This window comes from Papaver somniferum, chromosome 9, assembly GCF_003573695.1.
Source record: "Papaver somniferum cultivar HN1 chromosome 9, ASM357369v1, whole genome shotgun sequence".
Taxonomy (NCBI): domain Eukaryota; kingdom Viridiplantae; phylum Streptophyta; class Magnoliopsida; order Ranunculales; family Papaveraceae; genus Papaver; species Papaver somniferum.
The window spans coordinates 140626691-140651287 of NC_039366.1; the positions used below are offsets into that span (position 1 = coordinate 140626691).

Here is a 24597-nt window from a genome sequence, read left to right on the forward strand (position 1 = left end):
CAATTGATTGAACTTACGCAGAACCTGTGATATTTCAATTATATAAAAAAAAATAATGCGGAAAAGAAATAACACAGACACTAGAAATTTTGTTAACGAGGAAACCGTAAGTGCAGAAAAAAAACCCGGGACCTAGTCCAGATTTGAACACCACACTGTATTAATCCGTTACAGACACTAGCCTACTCCAAGTTAACTTCGGACTGGAATGTAGTTGAGCCCTAACAATTCTCACACTGATCAAGGTGTAGTCGTGTTATTTACGCCTTTGAATCCCAGCAGGACTCTGCGCACTTGATTCCCTTAGCTGATCTCACCCACAACTAAGAGTTGCTACGACCGAAGACTTGATAAACCAATCTGTCTCACACAGAAAAGTCTATTGAATAGATAAATCTGTCTCCCACAGATATACCTATGAGTTTTGTTTCGTCTTTTGATAAATCAAGGTGAAAAGAACCAATTGATACACCAGACTTATATTCCCGAAGAACAACCTAGTAATATCAATCACCTCACAATAATCTTAATCGTATGGTAGCGAAACAAGATATTGTGGAATCACAAACGATGAGACGAAGATGTTTGTGACTACTTTTTATCTTGCCTATCGGAGATTAAATATCGAGCAAATCTTAGAGAAGATAGTACTCAATCACGATAGAAAACAGCAAGATCAGAACACACAACTACAAAGAAAATAGTTGGGTCTGGCTTCACAATCCCAATAAAGTTTTTAAGTCGTTAACCTACAGGGTTTTGGAAAAACCTAAGGTTAAAGGAGTATCGACTCTAGTCGCAACTACTATCATACATGAGGTGTGGGGATTAGGTTTCCCAGTTTCTAGAGTTCTCCCTTATATAGTCTTCAAATCAGGATTTGCAATCAATGCTACCTTGGTAACAAAGCATTCAATATTCACCGTTAGATGAAAACCTGATTAGACTCAAGCTATATCTTTCAACCGTTAGATCGAACTTAGCTTGTTACACAAAAATGAAAAGTGACTTCATTTAGATATGAGTAACCGTACCTAAATGTGTGCACCTTGTTGGCTCAACAATAGTTAACCGAAGTTAGCCATATGAACACTTTCATATCAACCTTATTCATCTTAACCATAACTAGTTGAGTCTCTTAGTCTACATTTAGTTCGACTCAACAAAGATCAGACCGAGTCGAGCTCTGCAACTCGGCGATCGAAACGGAGATTTTTCTCAAACCTTTTCTCGATTTCTGAACTTCATCGTCATCAATTCAGGTGATAATTTGGATTTAGGTGTTAGTTAGAGTAAATTCATAACTGTTTGCTTCAGGTGAACATCATTAGATCAGAAAAATTCTCGATCGGAATCTGAGATTTCAAAAAAATTTAGATCAGAAAATAATTTGGTCCCAATGAATCTTAGTCCATCAGTGTTCATTCCTGATGAGATTATTGATGAGAGTGTTAATGAATGGAGGTTTAACTTGATTGGAAGACTGGATTTGTGAAATTGAAGATATCAGTTGCAGAAGCAATTTTAAGGAAGCAATGGGCTCTTACAGGTAAATGTCAATTTATCCCTATTGGCAAATGCTTCTTTATTATCAAACTAGAGAATAAGGTGGATACGAAATTTGTGTATGAGGGTTTCTGGGAGGTTGAATCTCAATATCTGAAGCTTTGATACTGGGAATGTCATTTTAAACCAGAGCAACGAAAATCTTCAAGTGCTTTTGTATGGTTGTTATTTCCTGGTCTTAGTATTGAATATTGGAGAGAAGACATTCTTATGTCTATGGGTAGTGCTATTGGTAGACCAATTCGTATAAATCCTACAACTTTGAAAAAATAAATTGGGTATTATGCTAGCATTTTGGTGGAAATTGATATTTCTAATGAATCGAAGTATTGTAAATTTGAGCAAGAAATTAGAATATCCAAACTACCTAAGTTTTGTAGTAAATGCAAAATTGTAGGTCACTTGGTAACTGAGTGCAGAGTTGCAAGGAAAGAACAGTCTCAAGGAGTGAAGAATAATAATATGCATAAACCTCAATGGAGGTACACTCCAAAAATAAGTCACGATTCAAAGCTCAGGTGGATTTTTTCCTTCTAGTTCCAGCTTGGAGTCAGGAAAAGACTGTGATGTAGAAGAAGTGGATGCAATAGTTCCTCCTACTCAGAATATTACTCCTCCAATTAATAAGGAGAAAGGATTCACTGGTCTTCTGGAGTCACCTAATGAATTTTCTTCTTTATCTGTGGGTAAACTTATTGACGTGGGTGCAAGTTTGTAGACTTTACATTCAGTTATTGAAATACCATCCAGTGTAACAGTTCTAGAGCAAATTAACTGTAGAGTTGCTGAGCCTGAGACAGTAGCAGTGACCAACAATGTCTCAACTGAGATATTAACAGCTCAAGTGCTATCAAATATAAATACAGAGGTAACAAATTCAGATCGCTGGAAGGAAGTAAATAGTACTAATACCAACTTCAGAAAAGTGAACAAGTATTCTAATTCAGGTAAAGGTTTTTCTTCTCCCAGTAGATTTCAAGCATTAATTGAGGTTGCTGAAAAACATGATCAATTTTTTTCTAAGGTGATTAGCAAACCTGTTAAAGGGAAAAATGTTAAAGGTATCCCTAATGTTATCACTAGGAAGCAAGCAAGTACTTCAGTTAAATCAAATGTTAGTGTGGGAGGTACTAGTACTTCTCAGTTAACTCATTCTCAATGAAAGTGCTATACTGGAATATGAGAGGCTTAAAAAGAATTCAAGCCAAAGATAAACTGAGAAATTTAGTTAAAAATTTTAGTCCTTCATTACTATGGGTAGTTGAAACTAAAATAAAGTATCTAGCAGTGGAATTAAGAGTTTGAATCTAGCTGGGATGAGTAAAATGATTAGACATAATTCTAATGATACTACAAAGGGTAATATATGGCTTTTTTGGAATTCATCTTTATCTAGACCAGTAGTGGTCTCATCTTCAAGTCAAGCCATTATTGTTAAAATTGGAGATGTTTTGGTAACTGGAATTCATGTAGCATGTCTCACTGTGGACAAAAGAGAATTATGGGAAGAGCTGATAGATATTAGTCAAATGAATTACACATGGATGATAATTGGGGACTTCAATGTAGTGTTGAGTTATGATGAAAAATTTGGAGGTAGAAGACCACTCATAGTATCAATGCAGGATTTTAGAGACTGTTTAGAGCCATGCAATTTAATTCAAGCCACAAGAACTGGAATCAAATTTTGTTGGTGCAATAATAGAGTTGGTAAAAAAAAAAGAATTTTATGTGATCTTGATAAAGCCTTCTATAACCTTAAATGGTTGGAAAAATTTGATGGTTGGTCATATAAAGTGGGTGTCAGAGGTACATCAGATCATGGTCCATTATTTGGTTCTGTTGTGAATACCTGTAAACCTGTGATGCTTCTTTTAGATATCAACATATTTGGACTTCTCATCGTGGTTTTCTTGAAGTAATTAAGGATGCATGGAATGAAACAATAACAGGTAATCCAGCTTTTTCTTTTATGAATAAATTAAAAAGATTAAAACAAATTTTGAAGAAGTGGAATTGGGAGGTTTTTGGTGATCTCAGACTCAAAGTAAAGACTACAGAAGATGAAGTACTTGCAGCTTCTTTGTTATCGATGCAGATCCTGAAAATATTGAGTTACTAAATAAATTGGTCACAGCAAGGGAAAAACATGAAATTGCTTCTCAACAATATAATGAATTAGTGAGAGCTAAGGCTAGAGTAAAATGGATAAAGGAAGGTGGTGCTAATACATAATTCTTTCATGCATCTATAAAAATAAGACAATCTCAGAACAATGTTACAAAGATGGAAAGTACAGAGGGCAATGTAGTTACAGAACAAGATCAAATTGCAAATATTTTGGTGGAACATTATACAAAGAAATTTGAACATTAGAATGTTACAATTCATGAGGAGATAATGGGAGAAATTCCTAAAATTCTAAATGATGAAGACAATAAATTTCTTGATGTTCTTCCCACTGCAATGGAAGTTAAAGAAGCGATTTTTGGCATGAATGCAAATAGTGCTCCAGGGCCAGATGGATTTCCTGGCAGCTTCTACAAATTTGCATGTGACATTATTGGTGCAGAATTAATTGAAGCAATTCAATACTATTGGAATTACAGATTCATTCCTAAAGGCTTAAATTCCAATTGTCTATTTCTTCTTCCTAAAATTCAAGGTACAAGAAGAGCAGAGCAATTTAGGCCTATTGTCTTAGCAAATTTCATCTTCAAGATATTCACCAGAATTATTACTACTAGAATAAGTACTTTGATTAAGAGATTAATTTCTACTCAACAAGGTGCATTTATTAAAGGGAGGAATATCCATGATAAAATTGTGTTAGCTTCTGAAATGATTAATGAACTGAACATTAAGAGAATAAGAGGAAATGTTGGACTTAAACTGGACATAACTGAAGCATATGACTCTTTAAGTTGGGATTTCTTGTTTGAAGTTCTTAGAAGGTTTGGATTCTCTGAAATTGGCATTAGTTGGATTAGAAAAATATTTGAGTCTGCAATGATCTTTGTACTTGTCAACGGTGGTCCATGTGGATTTTTTGGTGTTGGAAGGGGTCTCAGACAATGTGATCCATTGTCACCCATATTATTCATTCTTGCAGCGGAAGTTCTTAGCAGAAATTTATCAAAAATGGTGCAGGAGGGCAAGATACAAGCAATGGTTACTAGAGGTAATTGTCAGCCTTCACACTTAATGTTTGCTGATGATATTTTCATATTCTGCAATGGCCACAAAAAATCATTGGATAATTTGATGAACTTATTAAGAAAGTATCAACTTTCATCTGGACAAGTTGTGAATGGGAACAAAAGTAAATGTTTTGTAGGTGGAGTTTCAAACGCAAGAAGAAATGGGATAACTGAATATATGCAAATGGGACTATCAGAGTTGCCTGATACTTAATTGGGGGGTATTTTAAATCCTAGTAGAGTAAAATCATATCAAGTTTGGGGAATGGTGGAATTAATGCAGAAGATGTTAGCTGGATGGATGGGTAAGTTATTAGCTTTCTCTGCAAGATTACTTTGGTAAAATATGTTTTATGCAGTATACCCATATATAATATGGCAGTCTACAAGTGGCCCAAATATGTTATAAAGGAATGTGAGAGAATTATCAGGAATTTCCTATGGTCTGGAGATCTTGCTTTTAAAAAAATTAATCACTGTTAAATGGGATGAAGTAATACTCCAATAATTGAAGGTGGCTTGGGATTAAGGAGATTGGAAGGGATGAATAAAGCTTTGTTAATGAAACTCTTGTAGAAAATTGAAACAGAGGAGGTGGAGTGGACTCAGTTTATGAGGGAAAAATACAAGAACAAGAATAATGAATGGATATCATCTTACAGACAATCCTCTATTTGGCCAGGAATTAAATGGGTCATTACTGAGGTGAATGAAAGAAAAAGATGGATAGTTGGTGATGGAAAAACAATATCTTTGTGGCGGGACAAATGGATCAAGGAATATGCTTTAATTGAGAGGCATGCAGAAGATCATTATGTCAAGATGAATATGTACTTAAAGGTAGCTAACTTAATTGTGGATGGTGTATGGCAAATCCCAGAGCAAATGTTCAACGTTTTTGAGAGAAATGAAGTATCAGCAATTGGTGGTGGTCCTGACAAGCTGATATGGAGAAGGATCTAAATGGTAAATTCTCTGTTGCCAATGCAGCTCAGCAGATAAGGAATAAATATCCTGTGATGTCTTGGACAAAGCAAGTATGGAAACCAAGTGTACATCCTTATACATCTACCAATTTATGGAAAATCTTGAGAGGAGCTTGTGCCACTGAGGAAACTGTAAGGAGAAAAAGGTTTTCGGACAGTATCAAAATGATATTTGTGTGGCAATGCACAAAATACAATGGATCATATACTATGGGAGTGTACATTTAACACAAATATATGGCATTGGTTGGGAGGAATCTTCTGTTTTCTTAATCCTTCATCATTTGAGGATGTCCTGAAATTTGCTAAGGGTAAAAGTAGTGCAATTCAAGAAGTATGGTATAACTGTGCATTCAAGGTGATGGTTGAACTCTGGCATACAAGAAATAAGAAGATTTATGAGAGTGAAGAGCCTAACATTGAAAAGTTCAAACAAAGAATTTTGTCTTACACAAGGGAATGTGGAATAAGAATTAAAGGCTCAAAGTGGGGGAATATGTATGATCTAAAAAATTTACTTCATTTTGGAATTACAGGAATTAAAACACACATGATAGATGTAAAGCAATGCTTCTTCAAATTGCCTGCAAGAGGACAAATACTCATATGATGTGATGGAGCATCAAAGGGTAACCATGGGAATGCAGGACTGGGATTTGTGGCAAGAAATGACAAAGGTGGATGCCTGGGAGCATGTTCTGGTGGTTTGGGGATAGCAACAAATTATCTGGCAGAGTTAATGGCTTTGGTGGTTGCTGGTGAATGGGCTGTGAAGAAAAGGTATGGGAATATATGTTTCAGTCTTGATTCTAAAGCAGTGTTGTTAGCTTTCAGCAATGGTAGAAAACCTTGGATTGTTGTGAATATATGGAACAATATTAGAAAACATATATCAAGAATCACATTCATCCACTCATATAGGGAGATAAATTTTTCTGCTGACAAAATGCCTAAACAGGGTGTACTTCTTGCAAGAGGAACAATTATATATTATGAAGACAAGCCAAATTTTCTGAATCAGTTGGAGAGTGAAGATGGTATTTACTTTAGGTTCAGTTCTTGAAGAATGATGTATTGATGTCTGTCTGCTCTGCTTTGTTGAACTCTTTGTAATTTACAGGGTAGTATGCCTTGATGTCTGTTACATCTCATTTCTTTGGGCTTACCTTATTTGGCTTTGTTTTTTAATTTGGGTCTTTGCCTTGAAAATATCTTGGCCTCATTGTAAGTTGTAATTTTGATTCATTTGGTAATAAAATTTCATGATTTAGAAAAAGAAAAAAAAAACATAACTAGTTCAAATGACTCAAATAAAACTAGCCCTAGACTTGTTCAATTGTTTATATTCTCATAGAAGTATGCAATACATAATTGAAGCAAAATCGGTTTTGATTCATTCGAATCAATTCATGAACATTATAGCCACGGTTTGCAAAAGATTGAATCCCTTAATATATAAATGTATTAGTTCATGAACAACCCGGTTTTAGAACATAACCTACTCAAGTATGCATACGGGTACGCATACCTAAGTGACCGAACTAAGTTTGGGTTCGCCAGTATGCGAACGGGTACGCATGCCTTCCAAACTCAGTTGAATTCCCGGAACTTTAAACTCAAGCTAGTACGCATACCGGTATGCATACTAAGTTCTCGGACTTCCATTAACCAACCAGTACGCATACGGGTATGCATATTATGGTTCCCGGGCTTGGATCAACACATATGCAAGTACGCATATTGTGCTTATAATCCAATCATGGTTAAGTGTTCTAAACTCCCATTTTAATTAATGAAACATTCTTGGAAGACGACAATAGCTGTAGCACATAAACTATTAGCTTCAAAGCAATTTTCAAGTGATCGAATGATCAATACGAAACATACCGAGTCTACATCAAATGACTGTCTCACACAAATCATGTAGGATGTTACAAGGCGATTTTCACATGATCATCTTTTGACTTTCGTCAAGAATATAAGATGAAATTGGTTAAAGAGAAAGCTTACCAACACATATTTCGAGTAATACGTAAGCGAGTTAAACTCAGCTCGAAATATCTAATGTGTATAATCGAAGTCTTTATAGCTATACGAATTTTGTCTCAAATAGGAGATAGAGTAGATAGACTTTTGAGTGATAGATGAGTTCAAGTCTCCACATACCTTCTGTTGATGAAGTTCCACAAGCTCCCCTTAGTAGTTCTTCGTCTTCAATCGATGAACGTCGTGAAGTCTAATGCTCAACTACACTTTCTATCCTAATCCGAGACTTAGCTATAAGTAGACTAGAAATCAAGACTTATAGTTTTGGCAACTAAAACTTGAAAAACAAGCTTAAGATAGCAATGTTTGCGAGTTCGACCGAGCAGTACTCTAACAATCTCCCCCTTTGTCAATTTTAGTGACAAAACTATCAATACATATGGATTACAAAATAAATAAACTTTGTAGCTTCTCATCCAAATGCTTGATTTCCTTGGTTCTTCAACATTACTCGAAATCTTCGTCACTTCCAAGTACTCCAGTGATTCTGAACGTGTTCAACTCAGCATCATAGTTGTTGAAGATTTGTAGCTATAAGATTGAGAAAACAGTAGCTCTCAATCATTGTTATGCAGTGTCATAGTATTATTACACAACGTCAAAATCCAATTGTATCACAACTTCGACAACAATACTATGGTGATATGTATCACTCCCCCTTAGTCAATACTTCATCTCACATGAAAACCACTCCCCCTTACATAATGATCCATAAACCATATGTATTTTTAGTGTGAACTACACATTAATTCTCCCCCTTTTTGTCAATAAAGTTGGCAAAGGTACGAAAACTGGTGGCATCATAATGAAATTCTCATAGAGATACTTCATGACTAAAAGAGAACATATCAATTTTGTTTAGATGCAATCATATAGTCGAAACTAAATGCATTCATCAAGGAGTTTATACAGATACAAGAAAACTCCTACAATATTCCACAGCCGCACTCCCCATGAAGATTTGGCAATTAAGCACAAGTTCAATTAAGAACTCTCCCCCATAAAATGTCATTCCCGAAAGAACAACAAGAGCAACCTTACTTTTACAAGAAAAGAAGGATTTATTTGGACATTAACAAATTTCATGAATTTGTATCCAGAAAACTAAATTAAATTAACCACAAGTAAACTTATGATTAATTTAATCGGAAATGCTCAACATAAGAAAACTTACGGAGCCGCACGGAACTTTCACATACAAGTGGATCAGGAAACGATCAATACTGCGGAATATTCAAAGATTTCATTCTATTTTTTTATCAATATTTGCATAATGATGTCATAGACTTAATCTTTGTAATCAAAAGTTCATCCCATCTTCCATCAATATTTGCATAATGACATAATAGGCTTAACTTTTGACATATATGGGACAATCATAGTTCACGGACGCAAACACACATATCCCATAATAATTTTTGCAATATATGAAACCAATAAAGATTAATACTGCAAAATCATTTTCCAAATAAACTTTAGGATTTAAATAAATAAATCTAAAAGCATTGCAAGATGAAAAACGTCGGCAATATCTATGTGTACTCACAATAATTGTTATTCCAAACTCTAGTTATCCTTCTTAAAACACAAGAATAAATTCTCATAAGAAGTTTCCTAGATAAAATAACAAGAGATGAAGATGATGATTTTAATCATCATCTTAATCATTGGAAACCATCAAGAGGCTTGAATCCTATCCATATCTTCTTTGATCTCGGGAAACTTAGTGGAAATCACATGTAATTGTTCTTGCACGCATTTTACCTTGGAATTGATCTTACACACACGCTTGTGAATTTGATGAAGAAGACTCAAGGTGGTAGGATCACAAGAACCGTCAAGGGAATCACATCCTTGCCTTTTACAAGCATTCTCCTTCATACGTTTGAAAGTACAAGGACGAACAAGTTTGGGAGTTCCAATGGAGTTGCCAATAGGAGCAATAGAATATGCTTGACAAATTTGCTCAATTAAGCAAGGAAAGCCTAACTTCTTGTTGGACGACGTCATTGAGAGCATTTGGAGAACGATGAATCCACAAATATCAAGACTTTGAGAACCCAATTCAAGGAAATAAACTAACTCCGCAAACTCACGACTCCACCGAGAATTCTCAATTGTGGAGGGACCAAGATTAGATATACCAAGTTTTTCGAAAGACATCAAAGCAAGACTAAGATAATTAGTAGCAAATTTCCTTTCAATCCAATCAACACTCTTGCCACAAAGACCATTAAAAATGGTTTCATAAGATGGTATTTCTTCCCTTGGTCTAGGAAGGCGAAAATTACCTAAAGGAATTTTGGTAATCCTTGAAATCAACTCTCTATTAACAAGAATCCTTTCTCTATTTATCATGGTCTTGAATTCCTTGTCATCAAGATCAACATCATGGATGTTAGCATAGAAGATTCTTGTGAGAGTGTAAAAACCTTCACCAAAACCATTAAAGATGTTTCAAAGATTAAATTTTTCAAAACAAACCAAATCTTCTTTATGACCACTAACCATATCCAATTTCTTTTCTAGAATGAAACCACTAGAAGAAATCCTTTCAAAGATCTTACTACTGGAATCATTGAAAAATCTAATTCTAATAGAATCTTGATTTTGAGGTATAGTCATGCTAGAAGATGATGAATCCAAGTTATTTGAAACCTTGAAATTCCCATGAGACCTAGAAATTGAGAGTACAAGGAGAAGGAAGAACTTAATTGATTTGCTCCTTGATGATGAATAAACCCCTTAGCCTCTTTGAAATCTCCAAAAATAAATTTTAATGATACATGAACCCTAGAAAAGTTCACGTATGCGGACTAGAGAAGGAAGAAGAAGGGTACGCGTACCATACTTATTATATACCCAATAATGGGATTGGACCCGTTCATGAACCGCGGCCCGTAAAAGGAAAACAAGATATCTTAAGCGTTCAACAACCAAGGTTCGCATACTGAAAGGATCAATACAGTGCAATAAAAGGATAGTAGAAAAAGAAACTACATCACTTTAACTAACCTTGGGTAGAGAAAAAAAAACTTGTCAAGGAGTTTTTCTCAGAGAAAAAGATCAAAAATAAATTAACCCAAACACAAAAAATAATCAACCGTTACTTGCCCCATCTCAAGTTATATACAAACGGGGTAGAGCCAAGTTTGTTACCAAGAGGCTAGATGTGCAGAGATATCCTCATGCAACTTCTCCAGTTGATATTTGTGAAATGTACCAGAAGTATAATCATAGTAATGATGATACTCAAGGTTAATGAAATTTTTTAAATCCTTTTTCTTATGACTAAGGAACGATGTTTTCCGACAATTAGAACCTACATCGAACTCACCAGAAATCTTTTTATCAATTTCACATGAGTTGGTAGTAAGCATAGTTCGTGCATCATGAATACATGATTTGATAGGTACATAACTTTTATCAGAAAGATTCTTTTCCTCAATCGAAATAAGCTTTACTAAGAATTTTAAAACACTTTCAAAATCTCAAAATAAATCTTTGTCAATTGATTCATTACGATAGTATTCCTCAAAAAGATTAAGAGTTAATCTAGTAAGATTCCATATCTTTGAGCGTTGACCACATTTTATCGAGCGATTTTTCTTAGAAGAACTTTTTCTTTTTCTTTTAGATTGTTTCTCATCATCTAAGTTTCCAAAAATCTTAGATGGAACGAGATTATCATGAGGGACCAGAGGTCTAATGGATAATAAGCTCTGAACAGTCTTTAAGGAATTCTGGCGTGCGTTACAGATGCCAAGAACAAGTTTCCCAAATAAATTTCCCATAGGGACATACTTTAGGGATCAGTCAAACACAAACTTATTAGGTTTATAGTGTTTGCCTGCTTTGATACCAATTGAAAAAGCGGGGGTCTAACAACCACACCCAATATTTCGCTTAGCAACTGTATGGACTAACTCCAATATACTTTCAATAGAATCAACTAGTCAGTCAGACTCAATCTTAAGAAAAGTAAACTCAAGAGTTATATCTCTATTTCTCAATTCAATTCGCAATCAAACAAATAGGAATTTGCGAGCCCGATTGAATATAAAAAATAACTTGGACGGTATCAAAAACCAATATCCAAGTGTCAATCAATATAATCAACAACTAAAGGTTGGATTCACAATTGATTGAACTTACGCACAACCTGTGATATTTCAATTATATAAAAAATATAATGCGGAAAATAAATAACACAGACATCATAAATTTTGTTAACGAGGAAATCAAAAATGCAGAAAAACCCCGGGACCTAGTACAGATTTGAACACCACACTGTATTAAGCCGCTACAAACACTTGCCTACTCCAAGTTAACTTCGGACTGGAATGTAGTTGAGCCCTAACCAATCTCACACTGATAAAGGTACAGTCGTATTCGTTATGCTTCTGAATCCCAGCAGGACTCTGCGCACTTGATTCCCTTAGCTGATCTCACCCGCAACTAAGAGTTGCTACGACCCAAAGTCAAAGACTTGATAAACCAATCTGTCTCACACGGAAAAGTCTATTGAATAGATAAATCTGTCTCCCACAGATATACCTATGAGTTTTGGTCCGTATTTTGATAAATCAAAGTGAAAGTAACCAATTGATACACCAAACTTATATTCCCGAAGAACATCCTAGTAATATCAATCACCTCACAATAATCTTAGTCGTATGGTAGCGAAACAAGATATTGTGGAATCACAAACGATGAGACGAAGATGTTTGTGACTACTTTTTATCTTGCCTATCGGAGATTAAATCTCGAGCAAATCTTAAATAAGATAGTACTCAATCACGATAGAAAACAACAAGATCAGAACATGCAACTACATAGAAAATAGTTGGGTCTGGCTTCACAATCCCAATGAAGTCTTTAAGTCGTTAACCTACATGGTTTTGGAAAAACCTAAGGCTAAAGGAGAATCGGCTCTAGTCGCAACTAGTATCACACAGGAGGTGTGGGGGTTAGGTTTCCCAGTTGTTAAAGTTCTCCCTTATATAGTCTTAAAATCAGGGTTTACAATCAATGTTACCTTTAACAAAGCATTCAATATTCACTGTTAGATGAAAACCTGATTATACTCAAGCTAATATCTTTCAACTGTTAGATCGAACTTAACTTGTTACACACAAATGAAAAGTGACTTCATTTAGATATGAGTAACTATACCCAAACATTACATTTAGTTGGTTCAACATTAGTTAACCAAATGGTTAGCCATATGAGCACTTTCATATCAACCATATTCTTCTTTACCATAACTAGTTCAAATGACTCAAATGAAACTAGTTCTAGAGTTTTTCAATTGTTATATTCTCATAGAAGTATACAAAACACAATTAAAGCAAAATCGATTTTGATTCACTGGAATCAATTCATGAACATTATAGCCACGGTTTGCAAAAGATTGTTTTCCTTAATATATAAATGTATTAGTTCATGAACAAACCGATTTTAGAACATAACCTACTCAAGTATGCATACGGGTACACATACCTAAGTGGCCGGACTAAGTTTGAGTTCGTCAGTATGCGAACGGGTACGCATACCTTCCAATTCAGTTGAATTCTCGGAACTTGAAACTCATGCCAGTACGCATACCGGTATGCATACTAAGTTCCCGGGATTTCATTAACCAACCAGTACGCATACGTGTATGCATACTATGGTTCCCAGACTTGGATCAACACATATGCAAGTACGCATACTGTGCTTATAATCCAATCATGGTTAAGTGTTCTAAACTCCCATTTCAATCATTGAAACATTCTTAGAAGACGACAATAGCTGTCTCACACAAACTATTAGCTTCAAAGCAATTTTCAAGTAATCGAATGATCAATACGAAACATTTCGGGTCTACATCAAATGACTGTCTCACACAAATCATGTAGGATGTCACAAGGCGATTTTCACATGATCATCTTTTGACATTCGTCAAGAATATAAGATGGACTTAGTTAAAGCGAAAGCGTACCAACACATATTTCGAGAAATATGTAAGCGAGTTAAACTCAGCTCAAAATATCAAATGTGTATAATCGAATTCTATATAGCTATACGAATTTTGTCTCAAATAGGAGGTAGAGTAGATAGATTTTTGAGTGATAGATGAGTTCAAGTCTCCACATATCTTTTGTCGATGAAGTTCACCACAAGCTCCCCTTAGTAGTTCTTCGTCTTTAATCGATGAACGCTGTGAAGTATAATGTCAACTACACTTTCTATCATAATTCGAGACTTAGATATAAGTAGACTAGAAATCAAGACTTATAGTTTTGACAACTAAACTTGACAAACAAGCTTGAGATAGCAAAGCTAGCGAGTTCGACCGAGTAGTGCTGTAACAGGCTGGGATCCAACTAGAATCGGATTTATTTGATTGGTTAGTTGCGTGAGATCGACATTCACAATATATCTCTTTGAGATTTATTTGGATGGAGTGCGAATCTAAACTCTGTTACTTCGGTAGTTGTTGGATAGATTGATCCAAGCAAAGGAGTTTATTAGCTTAAACGGAAGAGCCTTTGCATATGACTTGAGATATCTTTATCTTTAAGAATTCAATACAGTTGTTACCAAACAGTTTTGTTGTTCCTTTACTGTTTAGAATACGATCCAAAGAAATTATTCCAGTGCGTGCACTCATCGAAGTCGGAAGCACAGGGATACTAAGTAAACTAGGTAAACTAGGATCAGTTGCTTGGTCTCAACTATACGAAGTTGGTTTAGATTTTGTATAGCGGCTTAATTCTGAGAGTTTTCAATTCTGGACTAGGTCCCGGGGTTTTTTTACATTTGTGGTTTACTTGTTAACAAAAACTTTTTGTGTCTTTTACTTTTATATTTCCGCAATTATAATTGTTTATTATAATTAGAAATAAAATACACAAATGTTAACTCCGCTTTACTTGATAGTGAACCTATAAAGTTTAGTTAAGTTCGAACCTATTATCAAGTAATTACACTTTGGTAGTCGTATTATCTCGATCTCGTATCCATAGAAAATCACACAAAGTGTGAATACCGATTTGTAGTATTGTCTCGACTTTCTCCATAGACAATCACTTTTGGTAAGAGAACTTATAGGTAGATAAATTAAAGATTGTGGTGTACCTGGGTACCCTCGTCTTTTCAATTGATATCGGAGCAGGCAAACACGAAAGATCTAACCATCTGTGTTTGGTGCGATCCAACCTATAAGAATTGAGTCTAATGTCTGATTCAATTAACGTTATGCAAGAATCTGAATACTCAAATGTTGAAGATGTTACTACTTTGTTAAATCATGATCCAGGGGTTACGAAAGCATCTGAGTCTATCTCTGATGGAAGGGAAGATGCTGATAAAGAGTTGGTAAAACTCCTAAAGCCTATAAGATCTCTGTCTACAAGGATGCTAATATTAAAGACATAATCTAATCTTCTCAAGAAAGAGATCATAGAAAAGGATATTCAACTAGATATTATGTCCAGAGAAAATATGGATCTCACAGTCAAAGTAGAAGCTCTTGGTAAATCTCTTACTTAAGATCAAGAGACTCATCCTATGATTCTGACTAATGATTCTGTAATAATTTCTTCTGATGAAGAAACCAAAAGTCCTTGTTCGACTTTTATAGATTGTGATAAAAAAAGATTGTTTGATCGCATATGAAATAGATCATGATGATAGTATTCTACTTAACTACATCAAGTCAAAAGAGAATGAGAAACCATCTTCTACATCTACTGACGATCAAACGAAATCTTGTCTAAAGGAAACTTCGAACCGATTCCGTGAAAAAGATCTTAAGGAATACAACTTTCAGTCACTTGACAGGAAACTTATACTTCTTCAGAATACCGTGGTAAAAGTATTAAAAGAAGTTTCTTGTCTTAAAAAACTGAAAGATCATTCCTCAATAGAAAGACAAAATATACCCCAAACTGATAAGATCAACTCAAAAGAATCAGAAGTAAGAGTTGATAATCACTTCTGAAAAAAGGTTCCTCCCCACTCATGTCGAAACAGCCTTTGTTTACATGAAGAACAATTCCAAAAGAAGGGGAAAGAAAAAATCTCTGCCAAAGGAAACAATCAGGGAAGATTTCCAATAATTATTTCAAATAATTTTACTGATGTGCATAACAAGGAAATCCTTAGAATGAGAAAATCTTATGAAAATCTCATTGACAGAATTAAGAGAGATTTATCCATCTCTGAAAATTGTCACATCAGTACAGTTTCTCCTCATGATCATACCTTTAGATCAAGGAAGGATCATCTTCTTGGGAGAAAATACTTTGGGAAGAAATTTCCAAAGAGGCCATGAACTATGTTTCTGATACTCGTTATAAGCAAAAAAAGGATTACCCCGATACAACCTAGTTGTATGGAGATTGTGCACTCTCATCCTAGTTCATGCTCATAACTTTTGGGATGAGAAAGCACATAAAACGAGAGCACAATTTTTCATTTGTGTTTTTATCAGAAAAATATGTGACAACTTCTGGATAGCTGTGAATCCAATTTTTGTCTAAAAATTGTTCATGTTTATCATGATCTTCCAAAATAGGTTTTATTTGAATTTTTCGAATTTTAATAAACCTTCCAGCATGAGAAGTTCGGACATAGGAAACAAAATATATTTTAGGAATTTCCTTTGTATTTTCGGTCCGAAAGTTGTCTCTTCTTATGAGAAACTTTCTCTTGCTTGTATTGAGAAACCCTGACTAATTCTTATTTAAGTTCCTGAGCATGCCTCCAATAACTCGCAGTATTACAAAGGCAAATAAGGAGGAATCTCAAAAGTTTAAGGATTGTCAAAGAAGAAGAAAATCATATCGAAAATCATGTCTGATTATGACATTGATAGTTCTGCTGGATCCCAAGATGAGTCATGTTTGTTGGCTTACAACCTTCAAGATCCAACAAAAACCAAGTGGATACCTTCTGATAGTATGATTGACTATATCCATGGTTTTGAAGAACTATAAGAACCAATCTCATAATGACGGTTCGAAATCAAGATTGGCTCAAGGATAGGATTGAGGAAACAAAAGTTGATCTTGCAGACATGAAGGTTCAAGTTGAAAAGCTTGAAAAACAAGAAGTGGTTGAAGACAAGTCTCTCGAGACAATGCTTCAAAAGTTTGAACACTGAAGAAACCCCAATGAACAATCATAACACCACTAGGGATTAAGTTATATGCTGTAATACTTAATCCAAGAAGAAAAACAGACATCGGTTTTTGATTTATTTCGATTATTGTATAAGGTCTATTTTTGAATTAAAAAACTATCATTATTTATGAATAAAATTATTATTTTATAATTTTTCTTGTGATAGTTTCCGATTACATAGTCTGTTCTTGAATGTCTATATTTTTCTTATGTGTTTTCGGTTTATGGGATGTCTGATTTCGGTTTTCATAACCTTAATATTCGATCTCATATGTGTGAACCCTTATGGTTTGTGTGACTTTTTGATTTAGCGGGATTAAGTTCTAGCCCATGTTGGTAGGCTTTATCAAAGGATCATAAGGTGTTCCGATTGAAATTCATATGTGAAAAGTCACAATATGTTGAATCAATTTGTGTTCAGCATAAACATATGTGTTTCGTGTTTTTTCAACTTTTGCTATTGGCGCGCATTAGTTAAAAACCGATTCAACCTTTATCTGGTAAAGGTTGCTCTTGTTGTTGTTCTTTTCTTCTTGCGAGAGGATGACAACATACTGGGGAAAGTTCTTATGTGATCTTGCGCTTAATGATATATCTTTCTGGGGAGAAGAGGATGCGGAATCTGAGGTAGCTAATTTGTTAGTTAATCGTTTTCATGTTTAAGAAATGCCTGCTTAAATTGCATATATTTTGCTTTTGCTTAACAAAATTTCGGTACAATTGACATATTCCATTATGATGTATATGGTGTGTGTGTGACTCAATTGTTTTTGGTTAAGAAAAAACGTGTCAATTTATATGGCTTATTGTTTGGTATCTTCTTTATTGTTGGGTATCACGTGTTTTTGCTTAACGAAATTCGGTGCAATTGCGGTGCTATAATGTTTATATTTGTTTCAATTGCTTCTGGTTAAGAAAATAATTATGCAAGTCAATTTATTTTGGTTTGTATGTATTTTTTATGGCTTAACGAAATACGGGATCATTTGTTTAGTCCAATTCGATTCCGGATAAGAGAAACTAAGTTAATTCGGATTTTAGTTAAACTTATCAAATCGAAGGATTCGGTTATTCAAGTCTAATTGAATGCCTTGACAAGAAATACTAGTTAACTAACCTAGTGCTTGTCTTGTCTAAAGAGAAAGGTCTAAGTTATTTTCTGAATAATTAGAACCTGATGAGAGAAATAAAGTTAATCCTGATCTATATTTTGGTCTTATCGAAATAAGCGATTGTATGTGTACAATCGGTTTAACAAGGGAACTAAGTTTCTTAGTCAATTAGTTAAACTATTAGGGAAAATTTCTTCGGGCAATAGTTTTCCTTGATAACATATTAAAACTAAATTACTTGTAGTTTCGGTTTTAATATTGGTTATCTAAAGTGGTATGTGAAACCTTCGTGCTTAACTCTTACAGGTTATTTACAAGTCTTTTGGATTTGTAAGATCCTTTCGGTTTGACCTATATTTGCTCGAACCTTTGTAATTTTGTGACAAAAATGGGGAGAAATATATGGAGTAAACAAGTGATTTGCAATCACTAAGGAAAGGACAATTGTGCTTAAAAGTTATATCTAACGAAAGAGTAAAGCATAGACTAAGGGGGAGAAACATATTGTATTGCTGTGTTAGTCATTCTGTACTACAAAAGTGGAATAACAAAGATGTTCGGATTGAATATCTACCTTCTTACCTTTAGGGGGGGTATAAGATTTGTTATTCAGATGTCAACAACAGCATTTATTGATTGAATATATGCAGGATATTATGTTGTTGACACTTGGAATCAAGTGTATGTATAATGAATTCTTGTAATTTGTTTATCCATATGTATTAAGAGTTTTGTCACTAAAATTGACAAAGGGGGAGATTTTTATAGCATCGCTCGGTTGAACCCACCAAGCGTTGGTATGTCAAGTTTGGTTGTCATATTTTAGTGAGTTAAAACTCATATAAGAGTCGCTTGATTATGTACTAGAGACAACTTCGTTTAGGTTAGACTAGAAAGTCTAGGAATGTTGAGACATACAAGTATTACTCGAAGACCTGAAGAACGTGAAGAAGTAACGAGCTACAATGACGAAATCATCCTTCCTCTTGAGGTTAGTAATATTGACTTGAACTGTTTCATTCCTAACATATCTTTCAAGTTGTGTTATATAGAAAACCTAACTGTGAAGATGTGTATGGATATATTACTTTAGTAGTGAGACATGATCACATGATCATAGTATTAGGGAATTAGACTACGAAGTATAACGCTTATCTTTTGAACTTCGTAGATATGACATCGACATAATCTTATGAATGTTGTTATGATTATATGAATGGGTAAAGGTGAAGATTTCATCATAGGAAACAATGTTTTACATTTTTTTAAAGGAAGTACAATCATGAACTTGTTTTATGAATCGAAAGGGAAACCGCTAGGCTTATTGCTACGGTTGTTTATTGAAAATCTTTGGATTACCAATATGTGTGAGATGGTAGAACAGATCGTAACTTTGTTATGTATCTTGGTGCAACTAATCACAATGCCTGACTTATGATTTGGTATGACTAGTTTTGATTAATTAGTGTAACCGATCCTAAGTAATCACCTGAGATGGTATGATCGATATTTGTAATTGGTGTGACCGGTCACAGAGAAGTTGTGTAATCGATCCTTTTAATTGGTGTAACCGGTCCTAGTAATTGGTGTAACCGATCCTAGTGACTGGTGTGACCGATCACAAGCAACACCATGTGTATATGATAACCGGTCCTGGAAATTGATGTAACCTATCCTGGCAACTGATGTAACCGGTCCTGGTAACTTGTGTGACCGATCACAAGTACTCCATATTAGGGTATAACCGATCCCAGTGATTGGTAGAATCGATTGAACCCATGAATGTGATTTGATACTTGATCAATCACATAGTTTTCTTGGAATACAGATGAACCAATTCTAAACTTGTTTGGAAGTGTGGTATAATCGATTCCAAGATTGTAAATATGAAAGATGATTTACAAAGAAGAGATGCCAACATTCTTTGAACACGTACAGTGACTCCTATATTTTATTGTCCAAAGACATTCCTTAGTACTCAACGAGATCCTGTTCCGAAATAAATTAAGAATCTTTTAATTAAGGTTATTAGTTTTATATGATTTAATTACCAGCAATTAAATGCATATCTCTATAGAATAAAAATTAGTAATGTGCATTTACTAATTGGAGATTTTCTATTGTGAGATTTCTGGAAATATTGGACAAAGCATTTACTGGGATTATGAAAACCGAATGGGCATTTATTGCACATCTTGAGAATACTTTCGGTTTTGGAAATTCCTTGGTGTCCAAACATCCTTGGTCTATAAATACCTAAGTTTGGATTTCTAGCAAACTATCCAAGAGCCAGGAAAACTTCATTTTTTTGTTGTTTCTGTCATCTAATCAGAGATAAAAGTACCTAATTTGGCAAAATCTCTTACGACCGCTCATTTAAAGACTTTTATGGGATCAATAAGCTCTACGAGTACCGTTGGTGGGAAACTATATAATTGCATTGTATTAGTTTTCGATTGATTTGATTGACTAATGGTTGTTGGAACTTTGATTGTACCTAGTTTGTTTATTCTTGAGAATCTTCTCTTCTGATATAAGATTCACTCAAACTATATCGAAGTATCGACGAGAACTTTAGAACTGTTTGTAAATCTAAAGACATCTTGTGATAATCCATTGTTAACAGACTCCGTTCTGTGTGTGATTGATCACAAGAGATTTAAGTGGTGTTGTGCAGGTGTTTATTGAAGACGAAGAAGATTTAGTTCTCATATCTTTGGTGTGCACAAACCTTGATCGGCTGGGATCCAACTAGAATCGGATTTATTCGATTGATTAGTTGCGTGAGATCGGCATCGCTTTATAGTTTGTCGTAGAGATCTATACTGATTGATTGAGAATCTAAACTTGACTACTTTGGTAGTTATTTGATAGATTGGTCTAACCAGGCAAGAGAGTTTATTAGATTAAACGGAAGATCCTTTGCGTATGACTTGAGAAATCTTTTATCTTGAAAGAATAGAAAGAGTTGTTACCAAACAGATTTGTTATTCCTTTACTGTTTGGAATACGATCCAAAGGAATTGTTCCAGTGCATGCATTCATCGAAGTCGGAAGCGCAGGGATACCGAGAAAACTAAGTTAACTAGGGGTAGTTGCTTGGTCTCAACTATACGAAGTTGGTGTAGATTTTGTATAGCGGCTTAATTCTGGACTAGGTCCCGGGTTTTTCTATATTTGTAATTTTCCTCGTTAACAAAATCTTTCTGCGTGATTTACTTTTTTTTTCCGCAATTATATTTGTTTATATAATTTAAAGTAAATTACACAAACGTTTACTCCAATATATTTGATAGTGATCAGATAGAGTTTGGTTAAGTCCGAACCTATTATAAACTATCACACTTTGGTAGTAGTATTGTCTCGATCTCGTATCTATAGACAATCACACAAAGTGTGAATACCGATTTTTTGTATTGTCCCGACTTTGTCCATAGACGATCACTTTCGGTAAGAGGACTTATAGGTGGATAAATAAAAGATTGTGGTGTATTTGGGTACCCTCGTCTTTTCAGAAACCCAATCCTGACACGCTCCTGTGTCCTAGTTGTAAACTGGAGTCGATTCTCCTTTAACCTAGGTTTTTCCAAAACCATTATTAGGTTAACGACTTGAAAACTTCATTTGAGATTCGTGAAGCCAGATCCAACTATTTTCTCTGTAGTTGTGTATTCTGTTCTATTGTATTGAGTTTTATCTTCTCTAAGATTTACTCGAGAATCATCTCCGATAGGTAAGATATAAAAAGTAATCACAACAGTTCTTCGTCTCAGACTCTTGTGATTCCGCAATAACTTCTTCTGTGAATCAGTTAAGTTATTGTAAGGTGACTAATATTTCTAGGCTGCTCTTCGGGAGTATAAGACCGGATTACTAGTTGGTTCATGTTCACCTTGATCTTTATATCAAAAGATGGAATAAAAAGAATAAAGGGTTGACATATCTGTGGGAGACATATTTGTTTATAAGTCTTCGACTTCGGGTCGTAGCAGACAGATTTATTTATAAGTCTTCGACTTTGGGTCGTAGCAACTCTTAGTTGTGGGTGAGATCAGCTAAGAGAATCAAGTGCGCAGAGTCCTGGTGGGATTCAAGAGGCGTAAGGAACGCGATTGTACCTTAATCGGTGTGAGACTTGGCTAGGGCTCAACTACATTCCAGTCCGAAGTTAACTTATAGTACTCTAGAGTCTGTAGCGGCTTAATACAATGTGGTGTTTAAATTTGGACTGGGTCCCGGGGTTTTTCTGCATTTGCGATTTCCTCGTTAACAAATTTTTTGGTGTATGTGTTATTTCTTTTCCGCATTATATTAGTTTATATAATTGAAATATCACAGGTTGTGCGTAGTTCAATCAGTTGATAAATCCGACTTTGATTGTTGGATAGAACTTGATTGACATTAGGCCATTGATATTTGGTACCATCTGAGTTATTCTCATATCAATCAGTCTCACGGATTTCTATCTAGTTGATTTACTGATTGTATTGATAAAGATATAAAGCTCTCTGATATCTTTCTTCATTGAGTCTCACTTTTAAGTTGGTGCTCTCAGATTTATATTGGAGTTTAATCCATACAGATTGTCGAACAAAGTAGTTGGTGTGGTTGTTATATCCCCGCGTTTTCATGGACCGATCCTAACCTATATAGGGAATCAAGGTAGAACGTTCCTAACTTATGTTGGGAGTCAAGGTACAACCGATCCCTACCTATATTGGGATCAAGGTAGAACCGGTCCTTATATGCAAAATTGATTTTTTTAGTCACATACACTTTAGGGTTTGTGTGACCTAAGAAATTGGGTTTTCAAAATAGGAAACTTCAAGATGTCGACATAATGAATAATTTGAACATGAACACAAATCTTATATTTTATTATTCAAAGATATTCCTTGATACTCAAGGTGAGATCCCAAACCGAAATGTTTGAGAATCTTTTTGAGATTTTATATGTTTTTGTTTCACCTGCAAGCAAAACATATTCATGGAAAGATACATTAGTTAAGTGCTAGCTAATATTGAGATGTCCTTGAGAGATTTTGGTTATACAGTTGGATATTAGTTGGAATTAGACAAAACTGAATTTAGGTGCTTTATTGCATATCTTGAGAATATTTTCGGTTATGGAAATTCCTTGGTGTCCAAACTACCTTGGTCTATATATAGTGAAGTTTGTTCTTCATACAAAATTATCCTGAGGCAGGCACTTCGTTTTGTAGTCACTGTTGTAGCCGACTAACATTATTACTCGTAATATTATCTTGGAGAAAAGAGTAACCTAATTAGGTGAAATCTCTTGCGTCCACTAGTTTGATGACTTATTTGGGATCAAGAAGCGTCTAGATAGTACCGTTGGTGGGAAACTAGAATTCCGTTGTTATTTTAGTTTTCAATTATAGATTTGATTGACTAACCGTTGTTAATTCTTGATTCCACATAATTTGATTATTGTTTAGATCCTTCTCTTATGACATAATGTCACTCAAACTAGATCAAGAGATTAGTGGTAGTTCATATATGTCTTTAAATCTGACGTTGACTTGTGATCATCAATTGTTAACAAACTCCATTCTTTGTGTGATTGATCATAAGTTATAATCAAGTTTATCATTATGCAGGTATAGAAGAAGACGAGAAGACGAGAAGATTTTTTCTTATTGGTTTCGTATATTTGTGATTTGCTTCGTGCACGAACTTGATCGGCTGGGATCCCACCAGATCTCGTTTATCTTTGATAGGCGATTGATTGACTAGTCGTATTCAAATCGACAAGCTATACTCTTCAGTATCTGCATCTGATAGTTATGTCTGACTTGATCTGGTTAACTTGTTAATCAAGATCTTGGAAGATGTAACTCAACAAAGGAGTTTATAGATTTAAACAGAAATGCCTTTGTCAAAAACTCAACTAGAATATTTTTGATTAACTTCTTGAGATAAGAAGAGTGGTTACCAAACAGATTAGCCCTTTACTGTTTGCAAGACGATTGAAAGGGTTGAGTGTTTGAAGTCTTCACAACGGGTGAAGCAACTTAAATAGTGGACTCTATCTTAGGATTCACGTGCATTGGCCAGATTGGTTGTAGGCGCAGGGATATTGAAGAAACTAGGTAACTAGGGGTAGTTTACTTGGTCTAAACTAGACGAAGTTGGTAGTGGTTTTGTATAACGTCTTAATTCTGAGAGTATTCAAAACTGGATTAGGTTCCGGGGTTTCTTTACATTTGTCGTTTCCTCGTTAACAAAATTTTGTCGTGTGTTATTACTTTACTTTCGACATTATAATTTGTTTGAGTAAAGTAATTTCATTTGTACGCTAATCCCAAACACTTGGGTTAATCCTTATAGTTGTTTCCGGTTTCGAACCAATACTATATACCAAGTGTATACCTTATGGTTCACTATCTTCTTGACAGTCTCTGTCTATATTAGATCACGTAAGGTATCAGAATTATAGGTTGATATCGAAAAGATTATGGTGTACTTGGTAACCTCGTCATTTCAAAGTCGCTA

At 34.8% G+C, this 24597-nt stretch overlaps 1 protein-coding gene across 1 annotated transcript; it reads left to right on the forward strand.

Moving 5' to 3' along the window:
* The first annotated feature begins 5948 nt into the window (after positions 1-5948).
* Positions 5949-6877, forward strand: LOC113312642. Its single transcript, XM_026561379.1, has 3 exons — positions 5949-6110; positions 6381-6789; positions 6873-6877. The coding sequence occupies exons 1-3, from the start codon at positions 5949-5951 to the stop codon at positions 6875-6877; spliced, it is 576 nt and encodes a 191-aa protein (XP_026417164.1).
* Positions 6878-24597: the final 17720 nt, after the last annotated feature.